The sequence below is a fragment of the Misgurnus anguillicaudatus genome, chromosome 8, assembly GCF_027580225.2.
Source record: "Misgurnus anguillicaudatus chromosome 8, ASM2758022v2, whole genome shotgun sequence".
In the NCBI taxonomy this organism is placed as follows: domain Eukaryota; kingdom Metazoa; phylum Chordata; class Actinopteri; order Cypriniformes; family Cobitidae; genus Misgurnus; species Misgurnus anguillicaudatus.
In genome coordinates this window covers 23,864,042-23,877,178 of record NC_073344.2, presented here as the reverse complement: position 1 = coordinate 23,877,178, position 13,137 = coordinate 23,864,042, and the positions used below count along the sequence as shown (strand labels likewise).

General features: G+C 38.9%; 1 protein-coding gene across 1 annotated transcript in view; it reads right to left on the bottom strand.

Annotated features, from left to right (window-relative positions):
- The window catches only part of nav1b (neuron navigator 1b), a 70,381-nt gene that overhangs the window by 46,455 nt on the left and 10,789 nt on the right, over positions 1-13,137 (bottom strand). Inside the window, exon 3 of the mRNA XM_073870508.1 lies at positions 8,591-8,953. Within this exon, the coding sequence (XP_073726609.1) occupies positions 8,591-8,953 (363 nt within the window). The remainder of the gene's footprint in view (positions 1-8,590; positions 8,954-13,137) is intronic.

Sequence of the window (13,137 nt, the reverse complement as noted above, 5' to 3'; positions counted from 1 at the left end):
TGCAATAGGAGTTTAAAGCATTTGCATATCAGTCAAGTCATTTGGTTTGGTCTTGGTCTGAATGAGAAATATTTGGGTTCACATTGAAATCGTATTGCAGATTTAGGTTTCAAGGCAAATCTGAGCCGTGTCATCTGAGATCTCTTCTGAAACGCTAATGGCAGACATGAATCTGAATAGTTATGCATTTAATCTGCATTAAAGCTGTCATATTTTATATTGACCACACACGCATTTAAAGATCTTATTCTTCTGCAAAGAGTCGCAGCACTAAAGAATATCAGAATACAGAGAGAATGATGAAACCCAAGGAACCTAATGAAATAATCCACCAACACCCAGACCAGTCAAAGCTAATGTTTCATCACGGGTGTGTCCTGCACTACGTACATGCTTTTCAGATCACTCTGTGGTTTGCCATGTTTTAAGTCATTTTAAGGCACGTGGACCAGGAATGACATCATCTCGTGATCAGTCGACTTTAGCACTCCACCTCTTGATCACATCAAAAGCACCCAGTCGCCACTAAAGACTTTTGCAGTTACAGTATTTTTCCAGCAGAGGTCATAAAAAGTGATGTCAGACAGGTTCTGCTTCATCACAAACAGAGAATTCATGTCAAAAACACAAACCTTGTCTTAAAGGAACAGCTCAAACCAAAATGAAAACCCAGATGCTGTTCAAACCATTTCACTTTTTTCTGTACAACAAATAATAAGAAAAAAAGGTTACAGGGCCCATGCATTATATGCAGTATAGCCATAATCTGATTTATTCTTCTGAAAACATGAAGATGAGTAAATTATCACAATGTTATGCATTAATTTAATTACAGTGTTGTATCGCTTTTGTTCTAGCTTCATTAACCTCTCATGAAGTCATTAGTCTGGATGAAAATTACTAAGTAATGCAACTAAGTCTTGCAAGCTGATTGAGAGAGATGCAGAGATTCATTGCCGCAGGAACCTGCAGCATCAGCATCAATTTATGAAAAAAAAATCACTTTAAACAGCACTGTGACTATAATGATACGTTTACAATACAGACAATACAAATGAACATCACTGACATTCCACCGACATGTCCGGTGTTCGGTCTGACCACACATAGAGATGTGTTAACATTTAAGGTTGTGTAATGGGAGTCTTAGAATAACATCCTTCAAGACCCAAGAGTTTCTACAGACACCTCACCAGATGTTCTTACGCACTGTGTTTGTGTGTGTTTGTAGGACATCTGATGTCCACATGGATTAAGATCTGGCTGGTCACTCTTCCTCTTGCGGTTAATGGGGTATATCCTGTCTAATTTCATACTAGATATAGCGTTATACGTCTTGTGTCTGACCATAAGATCTCATAGAAAAGAATAAGAATAAATACACTGAAATCTTTCTCCAAGACCACAAACCATAGCGTAAAATTCACAACTTAAAAAAACCCTGCTACAGTAAGTGGCTGCACTGTAAAAATGTTTTGAACAAACCCACAACCTCAAGTATTCAACTTTTTTTAACTTTTCCCACATGTTGCGGTACAAACATGAATAACATCTCGGCTTGTTGAGGAGAAGTGTGCCGCTGCTTTTCTAAACTACTGTATCAGATTTTCTAAAACTCTAAGTGATTTTTAAAAAATTAAACCTTATAAAAGAATGCTAAAAATACACTACAACTGCAAGTGGTACTTGACCAAAATTACAGATCAGATTATCACAGAGAAACCGAAAACCATAACAAGTGCATAGCAATGTCCTAGCAACCTCCCAGGAAATACGGAACTGCAGGGGAACACCCTAGCAACCTCCCGAGAAACAAGGAACTGCATATCAACACCCTACCAAACTCCCGAGAAACAAGGAACTGCATATCAACACCCTAGCAACCTCCCGAGAAACAAGGAACTGCATATCAACACCCTAGCAACCTCCCGAGAAACAAGGAACTGCATATCAACACCCGAGCAACCTGCCGAGAAACAAGGAACTGCATATCAACACCCTAGCAAGCTCCCGAGAAACAAGGAACTGCATATCAACACCCTAGCAAGCTCCCGAGAAACAAGGAACTGCATATCAACACCCTAGCAACCTCCCGAGAAACAAGGAACTGCATATCAACACCTTAGCAAGCTTCCGAGAAACAAGGAACTGCATATTAACACCCTAGCAACCACCCAGGATACAAGGAATCGCATAGCAACATCCTGGCAACCACCCATGAAACACAGACCTGCATAGCAACACCCTAGCAACCACCCAGGAATCATGGAACCACAAAAGCAACACTCTTGGAGCCACTGAGTAAACAAGGAACAGCATAGCAACACTCTGGCAACCACCCAAGAATCAAGGAACCATAAAGCAACACCCTGGCAACCACCCAGGAAACAAAGAACCGCATAGCAACACCCTGGCAATTACCCAGAAATCAAGGAAGCACAAAGCAACACGCTAGCAACCGCCCTGAAAACAAGGAACCGCTTAGCAACACCCTGGCGACCACCCAGAAATCAAGGAGCCGCATAGAAACACCCTGGCAACCACGCTGGAAACAAGGAACTGCATAGCAACACCCTGGCAACCACCCAGAAAACAAGGAACCACATAGCAACACCCTGTCAACCACACATGAAACACAGACCTGCATAGCGACACCCTAGCAACCACCCAGAAATCAAAGAACCACAAAGCAACACCTTGTCAACCACCCAGGAAACAAGGAACCAAAAAGCAACACCCTTGCAACCACCCAGGAATGAAAGAACCACAAAGCAATGCGTTGGCAACCACCCAAAACACCATAGCATCATTGTGATGAGTTTTGCACAAAAAAGCACCACTCACATTTCTCCAGGAAATGTAAAAATCTAGTTTGAAGTGTACGCCCACTAAATCACAAAACCCTGTGGTGAAAAAGCAGAAGGAAAGATAGCAGGAAGACATTATATAAATGATTACTAACACATATGAAATCAATGGCACACAGCCCATCATTAGCTCTCCTTTAAGCCTTACACTGTTATATGCAGCCATTTTCCATCTCACACACACATGCGCTAATACACTGACACACCATGTTTCAGAGTCAAAGAGAGTCGGGCTCATGGGGGTTACTATGGCAACACATCCCAGCCCATGCTCTGCATGCTCGGAGATTAAGGGTGGAAACCCGCCATTGCTATCCAACCATGTTTTGCATTATAAGACAAAGATGTTTCAGCCATTAGTTCTTACACCTTACAGTAAACGTAAAATCCAATATGATGTTTGTCTGAAGATCACAGATATAATATCACAGTATTCCTAAAGATCAATTGGCTTGCATTAGCGATGCAAAGGTTCTCATGAAATGACTTTGTATAATTGAACATGGTTACGTTTGACCTGGCCAATAAGCAGACACCTTACAAAAACCGAGGAAACCCAAACAACCGTCCAAGACACCATATTAGCAATATGGGACTTAAAACCCATTTCCAACCCATTTCTAATTGTCTGTTGTTTGGCTTCGCTCTGTCGTAGCTTTCCATGTTTCATAAACAGAGAGGATTCTGGGTGGGCTATTGTTGTAAATCATTCGCTCGTTCTTTCAATCAATCAACTGACAAAACAAGCAAACAGATCATTCGCTCTCTGTCTTTGAAAATGTGAAAGGCAAACAGCAGAGAGACGTACTCAGGTCAAAACTGCTTGCCCCGCGATGGCTTCATGTCCCAAAGGATTGACCGTAATTGTAACCAAATCATGTTTCTTTAGGAGACAGAAATCTGAGCGCCGTTGTGACGGTTTATCTTTTCTTTCCGAGACAGAATTTAAGATAAAACATTAGATCTTTCCATTCTTCCCATAGGGACGTATGACAGCGAGAACAAGGAAATGCACTTAGACCCCTACAGATGACCTTACCAACAAACTCTCATTTATGCATTTGGCAGATGGTTTTATCCAAAGCGACTTACAGGTATATGTTTGATCAGTATGTGTGTCCTCTGGGATCGAATGCACAAACTTTTGCACTATATCAGAGCTACAGGAACACAAGTCAGTCACTGTTGGAAAGCTTTATCACTCTTTTATGTCTAATTTATATAAAAATTATTTAAATATATAAAAGGTTATTTTGGATAAAGAAAAATCAAGACAACCCCCACCGCACAATTCTTTAAATTATGACCCCTACTTATGCATACGATAGACTTTGTAAGCTAACATTTTCAATCAAACAGCTACTTAAAGTACAGTAACATAAATCATTTCTTCACATTTCCATTAGCAGAGGTTCAGCATGGGCTTGACTAAGAACAGATTGGTCTCTATCCAATAATAGTCTCAGGGGAACGCAATATATGAAGCTCATAGCAACGAAAGACCCTACGTATGGCCTCAGGCCAGACACAATCAATAGACATTATCCGTCTTATTTGGGACTATTTTGCTTTTGTCTTTGTTCTCGTACTGTTTTGTGCTGAGGGACACACAAACATCAGCAGTTTGCTTCAAAAACATTCATTAAACCTAATACGTGCATTTAACGGGAAGATGCTAAAATACAGCACAGCTCAGCTTGAATGCACTTCAGACATAATTTTTTGTAATAGTGGCTATAACAAGTCTCTTCACATCCCAATAGCAATCAATAAGTGGACGTCCCAGGACCATATTGGGGCAGTTTAGATTTCGCTTTATTCAGGATTAGGCCTTAGTTATATTAAAAGTCGTTTTTCCAAACAAACCTTACAAAAAACAATGCCGGTGTGCATCTTAAGCAGTGTTGGGGGTAACGCATTACAAGTAATGTGCATTATGTAATAATATTACTTTTCTGAAGTAACGAGTAAAGTAACGCATTACTTTATAAATGTACACATTAAAATTTGAATTACTTTTTAAAAAAAAGTAATGCGAGTTAACCTTCAGTTTAATTAATTCGATGAAAAAAACAATGTACTGCATTAAACTGAACGTATTAACATAGATTTACGAACTCTACGCGTGAGTGCCTGAGCAGGAACAGTTTTAATCAGAAACGGAGATGGGCGGCCAGAGCTTTACATTTTTGTGATGGAAATATGCAATTTCTGAATGCAGAACTTCTCAGTCCTGCAAGGCCTGAAAGAGATCAAGCCTCAGGCAAGTAAGAAAAAGTAACTTAAAAGTAACTTAAAAGTAAAGTAAGCATTACTTTCCATGAAAAGTAACTAAGTAACACAATTAGTTACTTTTTGGAAAGTAACTTAATATTGTAATGCATTACTTTTAAAAGTAACTTTCCCCAACACTGATCTTAAGACAAAACAATGGCACTGATAAGAAAGGAATAATTGACGACGGGCCATTGAATTATAAGAAAATAATGCACACCCAAGGTGCAATGCGTGCCTTTACACGGCGGGTGTGCATTATTTTCAAATAATTCATAGGACCAGAGTCAATTATTTATCTTATACCACGGTTACCACAAACATTGCACTGGTGCCAATTTTTAAGACATTTGACAAGTAAGGTGTGCGGTTATCAGAAATTAATGCAAACCCATGGAACATTTCTCAGCCAATCAGAATACAGCACTCAACAGACCCGTGGTATAAATATTAAGATATGTCAGTACAAGTTTTTTTTATTTTTTTAGTTAAGGCAGCTCAAACATGCATTTTAGTCTGGGACTAGGTTAAGTCCTGTCCGGGAAACCACCCCAAAAAATTCCTTCAATCATAACATTGCGGCCATTTTGAATGTTTTAAGTAACATAAATTTGATGTCACACAACATGCTAAATACAATAAGTGTACATATAGGGGCGTTTTCCCAGCCTGATCTCACGAGAATTCATACATATTTTACGAGTTGGCTATTTCGTAATACATAGTTAATTGTGCAAAAACGTATGATTCTCATGAAAAAAACAACAACGAAACCCAACTCCTAACCTCGCACCTAACCCCAACATCACAGGGGTCAAGGCAAGTCGTACAAAAACTTACAAATGTGGTCGTATGAATTAATACGAATTAGCCAACTCGTAAAATATGTACGAATTCACGTGAGAGCAGTCTGGGGAAACACCACTATATGTACACTTATTGTGAGATAGCATTGGTTTTCCTGGACGGGGCTTATCCTAATCCCAGACTAAAAAGCATGTTTGAGCTGCCTTATTTAAAAACACCTCAAGATGCACACACATATTGTTTTTTGTAAGGTTTGTTTGTAAAAACACCTTAAAAGTCCTACTACAACCAAAGCATGGCTCTGAAATATGTTAGTATATGTCAGTACAAGTTTTTTTAAGTTAAGGCAGCTTAACTTAAAACATGCATTTTATTCTGGGACTAGGATAAGCTCTGTCCGGGAAACCACCCCATAGTGGTCCTGTATAGCTCGGTGGTAGAAAATTGCATTAACAGCACAAAAGGTTATAGGTTTGATTCCCAGGGAACACACATATTGATCGAATATAAACCTTGAATGCACTACAAGTCGTTTTGGATAAAAGCATCTGCCAAATGCATAAAATTAAAAATCAAAGTAAACATCTGATAAATCATTGTACCATGGTTAAGAAAGTCAATGTGGAGCTTCCATACACACAGACAAGGCTACAGGATCGATCATGGAAGACTGAAGCATCTGCGTGGGAACCTCACCTTTTCCCTTCATCTCCTCACCGTCTCCATGGTTACCACTGAGACTTTCACAAATGCAATTCTACATCACATATGACCGATACGCCACAAACCATGAAACGTTATATAATACTGAAACAATAAAAGCACAGTATTATTAATAATAACATGAGCATGATACTGTAGTAAAGCATGCTAATCTGTTGGAGAACATCCCAGACTGAATTTAAGGATTATTTTTTTATTTATATCATGGATAACTTGTCCTTATTAAAAACACAAGTACGTGTATGTGAAGAACCAATCCTGTCTCTCGACTCTTAAACCGCAACCCATAAAAAGCAACCCACATTTTTTAGGTAAGCCAATCAGAAAACCTGACATAAACTAGCAATTTATCTTTTCATTGGTTCTTGAGATACATGTAGAGCTGCATGTCCATATGAAAACACATTTACTGTACAGGCTAACAAAAGCACCGGAGCCAGAAGACAGCGACATATTAGATTTCATCAAAATGTAACCATATCAAATCTGATGCTCTCAAACAGATCATGTTCTTCACGTGTTCGTTTTATAAGCGATGTCATTTTGATGTTAAACATGTTTGCGCCATGCAAGCCAGTTCACAAATATCAGCAGCAGCAAATGCAAAAGTAAATGTTTTTATGGTAATACCAAGATTCTTTACTGTAAGGAAATAGAAAGTGCTTTATCATCTTTATTGATTTTGTTTTTATGTTCCTCTTGACCTTTTTTGCACAAATTACTGTACAAGATTCATACTATATTTCTGTAGTAAGTGTTTTACTTTTACCTTACGTACGTCTCTCCTCAGTAGAAAATGAAAACGAGGTCTGGCTCTGATCGGGTGCCGTCATGCGGCACTTTCTAAATCCCTCAGCATGAGCTTCCCAGATAAAGCCCCATTCCTACCCGGGAGAACTGTCCTGGATTTCATCATACCAATATGCGTACGTCTATGCATTTGGGTGTGTGACCGAGCTTCGCTGATAATTACGCTTTTAAACAAGCGAGAGATAGGAACCAGAAAGCAAGACAGTTGAGGTCAAAAAAGGAGTGGCTATCCTTAAAAACCAGTCCAATGAAACGTGACGGGCGAGGATATGCAGGTTTGCATACTGAGATCAGACACCTGCTGTCAAGGGAAACACATGTTCACTCCTCTGGTATGCAAATAATGGTGGGAATAGGGTATGGTTGGGTAAGCTGAATAATTGGAGACCTAGCAAATGGCTCGACCTTGCAGAAAGACATAAACCAGATGACTGGGTGATTAGAAATTCAGTAGGTCCGCTACTATGACTAAACAGAAAAGTTCAGAGGACATTTGCATGATACATATAAACTTTCAGGGAGATCTTAAGCCCGGTACACACCTGCTGAAAAAAACAGCATCAAACCAGCATGGGAATTATGCTGGTTTAATGCTGGTTTAGTTGGTGGTCACCAGAATACCAGCACCAAAACACAACATATGCTGGTCTTGCTGGTATGACCAGCATGGGATGCTGGTGCTAATGCTGGTTTGGTGCTGGTTAAGATGGTGCTAATGCTGGTGCTGATGCTGGTTTAGCTGTTGCTCACTAGCAAACCAGCACCAAAACAAAACATATGCTGGTCTTGCTGGTATGACCAGCATGGGATGCTGGTGCTAATTCTGGTTTGGTGCTGGTTTAGGTGGTGCTAATGCTGGTGCTGATGCTGGTTTAGCTGTTGCTCACTAGCAAACCAGCACCAAAACTCAACAGTCTTGCTGTTATGCTGTTTTTTTCAGCAGGGCACCAAGCCGATGGTTAGCGATGAGCATTATTGATAAACTCGCTAAAGTCCATTTTTTTGTTGATTCACCCTGCATGACTGCTTTTCTCTCGTGACAAATTTTAAAGTATTAAGCGAACAAACATAAACCTACCAAAGCCACACCCACACATGAAAACACTCACCCATTGGCCAGATTATCATCATCATCTTCATCATGCAAGCTTTTGCCAAGCAAGTCAGAGTCGCTCAGATAGCCACACTTGAGGTCACCATCTCCAGCGTCCAGGCTTTCGATGAACTCGCTGTGAGACGCGCGGCCCAGATTGCCGGTGCAGCGCGCGGGCATCGTGTGAGATGTGTACTGAGACGAGGTCTTCGTGCCTGCCAAATAGCTGCTTCCGGTTGAGGAAGGGGCATCGCCGGCCTGCAGGCGGGGACTGGACTGCCCGTAACGCCAGGAGAGAGGCGAGGAGCGGTTGGAGAGGCTGGAGATGCTACGGGCGTTGGTTTCGTCGCTGTCGTAGCAGATGCTGCTCTCCAGACAGCTGAAAGTGGACAGAGAAATATAATTAATGCACTGAAATGACTAAAGTCTATCAATTTGAGCTGTCACGCTGGTTCATAAACGTTTGACTGTCTGAGCTACTTAAAAATCAGGTGAGGACACCGACATTTTACGCTGAATAAATTGTTGAATCCGATCAAGACCAAAGGACCTCATGCATGATTCATGATTTGAGTATTCAGTAACATTCTTCTATAGAGGTTAAACCAGATGTACCAGCATAATATATACAGTACACAACCACATGAGCATCCAAGCAGCTATTTTTAACTTCTTCTCCCAGTATAATTTATCAGACAGCTCTGAAGTCCCTCTAAAGTGGTTTTAACCATGATCTTAAATATGATCCGAATGTACGCAAGGTGTAACATACAAAGCACATTGTCCTTTAGCAAGTGGGTTACACTAACAAATGCATCCTCTGGCTTTGTGTTTGTGTGCATTATACTCGTGGTAATACTGTAGATTACTTGGTCAATGTTATTTCTGTCCTTTGATTTGTTAATAATTGATTTATATATTTGGGTGATTCTCACGAAATCCGTGTCCAGCATCAGAATAAAAAAAAACCTTGAAGCCAATTTTGTTTTGCACATATAAGATTAAGTTCTGAACTTACTACCATTATTTTTAGAGGATTTAAAACATATTTTCTATAAAATTATTTACATTTTTGTTATAATAAATTACCGCAACATGATATTACATTAAATCTTTGCATTTACAAACTCATGTTTATGGTAATGAGAACTAAAAAGTTGTCTAGGTACTATGACAAACAAAATAAAAAATTTTATCTGGAGAGAAAAAATAAGAACTGCTTACCTGGTAGCCATCTTGTGTGTCACAGTTAATTATGTCCCTTCCAACAATTTTTTTTGAAAATATTAGTTCCTTGAGGGCTTAAACAATAATTGAAAATTGTTGCGGAGGATGAGAAATTTTTTCTTGGACACATTTATATTCCTGATTCAATGATCACCAAATACCACATGTTTCTTTACTGTAAATGTTTATAGTATAGCATGCACTGAAGCTTTTTATTTTTTAGATTTTTTAATAATAAATATTTCCATGTCAAAGAACCCAAATCCAGTCATGGACACGTTGTGGTAATGAAAACGTTCCCCTTAAATGTAGAAAAAACAACAAAATTGGTTTGTATGATGTCATTTAAAATCATGTGTAAAATAGTATGTGAAGAGATGTAACTGTATGCTTCTTATTTTGATACTCTTACCTTGCATTTACTTTTTTATCAAAATGTTTCATGACACCTCATAATTTCACAAGAATCACCCACGATTTTCCTTTTTTTTCCCCCGTGTCAATGAGCACGAATGTTCTTTTGTGTCACACAGCACATTTCTATATATTGTTTTTTATGTCCCCCGAGCAAGACTTTCTTTTTTGTGTCATTTTATTTATTGGTTTGTCTTTTTTTCTTTTTTTACCATTGTCGTTTGGGGTTAAAGCGACTTTCTGTTACATTTCAGACATCCTAACCCAAACACCAAATCTAACCCCAAGCGGCAATGGTTTAAAAAAAATGAGAAACATTTACATAAAATGACATCCTTCCTAACCCAAGCCCAAAATCTAACCTCAACCCCAAGCGACAGGGTGGCTAATACCAAATAATTGTTCCCCTGCCAGTTGTGTAATTTATTCTGCTATCGTGTCAGTTTTACACATCTAGTCAATTATTTGCTTGATATAGCTCTGCAACTTAGTTCTCAGAAAACTTAGAAAAACTATTTGCTGAAAGGTTGCAATTCACATTTAATTAAAAGGAGCACATTGTCTCAGATGCTACTCCTGAAATGCATTACATACAGAAACAAATGGGGCAATGCATGAAATACAGTAAGAGAACAAAGCTTTCAAAGGATTGTGGATGGCATAGCTCATATAATTGATTGCAAATCTGAGCATAGTCCAGGCCATTGAGATCTCTTCTGAAATTCTAGAAGAGACACGCCTGACATTATTGGGGTCTTATGCTAAGGGGAAACATCTGGAGATGTTCAAGCAACTCTTCATTTGTTCACAATGTTGTCTAAGAGAGACACATATGATATTTGCATTTGTGATTTTTCTTTCCTTTGCTTTTCTTTCCTTTGCATTTGTCTTTTTTGTTTGTTTCACACAGCAGAGATCTTGGCATTGTTAGCTGAAGATCATAAAGCTGGAGAACAAAATTGCAGAAGAAATGTTTCATGCTGTGCGCCTTCAAACAACTTTACAACTATATTTTACAGACTCTGTATCCCAAACCCGTGATTTGCTTTCTATTCTCTCTTGATGCCACATCACATGCTACTAAAGCCAAAGCAAAGTTTCTGCCCTCTCCGTGGCCAGGTTTTCCCATTACAAACTTCAGGACAGAGAGGATGGACCTAAAAACAAACTGTGAGTGCTGTTCGACTAAAAGAAAGCTGATGGCATGATGCTTAGATGATTCAGGTGGTTACAAGTTAAAGACGAAGTACCGTATGTTCAATTTTTTTAGGCGTACGTGAGGGTCCGTAAACAGTGAGCAGACTAGCAAAACCAAGTTGTTTTAACTTAATGCTGCATTTTTTTACAGTGATATGTATAATGTAGTATGTAGCCCAGGAGATGCATTGCATTTGGTCGCAATGTGCATGCGTTGAATGCCTGTGTACACGTACGAGTCAAATAAAGTATAGTTTGTGCATTCAACCGTTCGAATACAGAAACCAAGTCAAAAACCAACCTTAACATTTCTATGATACTGTGGTGCACAGATCGGGTTTATGAAAGCATAAAGAAATAATTGCCTGTTTTGTTAAAAAAAAGTCTAAAGCATAATGCCTGCAAAACAGTTTCCTCAACAAAACCAGCATGTAAAAAAGCTTCCATGTGGTTTAGTAATTATTTACAATTACAGAAACCTTTCATGCGAGCACACATTCAGCCATTAACACAAATGTAGCATGTACAGCCGGTCTGAACTAAAACATTTTAAAAATATAACTACAATCACAACCCTGTGAGCCACACATTTACTTCAATAATACCAGAAATCTCACATTACAGTCAAGCTCATGATATGCAGAGTAGAGTCTGTGTTCATCTGGGGTTTGAGCGCGGATGCTCTAGTATGAATCATATTTAAGCCGCTCCATCACATTTCATAAAACCTACATTCAAAATGGAGGAACATTAGCCGCACGATCAATACCGCTGATGTGTAACGTTTCTCACATTATCAAAAAAATATTAGGATTGATGTGAGTGACCCATATAAAGCCATATGCATATCCATTGCTGTGGTTTAGAGATGGAGAAATTGTTATTCACTCTTATTGTATTTAAAACATGTGTATGCTGGAATGTTGAATAGCAACCAACCAGACAGAGATTTTTACCTGTTTAAGCGCACTTATCACCACAATAAATATAGGTATTCTGGAACTGTGGTAGTACTGCACTATAGCGAATGGTTTCCCTGCAGGTAAATGTTTGATGTGTGGATGAAAGATAGGTTAAGGTCTTCAGGGCTCAGAATAGATGAACGTAGAGAGATGAAAGCAAGCATGGATGCCACTTTTGCTGTGTAAGCACATCCTTTATAAAAAATAATTACTTGAGATGAAGAACATATTTGAGCTTTTTGATATATTAAACTCATTCATTTTCATGCACACTCTCATTCTCCATGTGTAAAAGCTTTAAAGGGGTCATATGATGCGCGTTCATGTTTTTCATTGTCTTTGGAGTGTTAAAAGCTGTTTGTGCATATAGAAGATCAGTAAAGTCACAAAGATTAAAGTCTCAAACCCAAAAAGATATTCTTTATAAAAGTGAAGGCTCATCCACACCTTCATAAAACACCTCATTCAAACACACACCCACATATCTACGCCACTGTGTGGAAAGATTTGCATAACACCAGTCAAATGTATACGCAAAGAAAGAAGGCATGCTTTGGGAGCTGATATTCCAAATATGGTAAGGGTTTAACATTTCCATAACACAGTTGAGGTATTCGGCCAATCACAACGCACTGGATAGCTTTGTTAAATCGATGCATTTCAGAAAGGCAGGGCATAGTGGAGCAACAATAATGCACAGTTGAAAATAATGTGTTTTTTACCTTAAAGGCGGAGTGCACAATGTTTGAAAGCCAATGTTGAT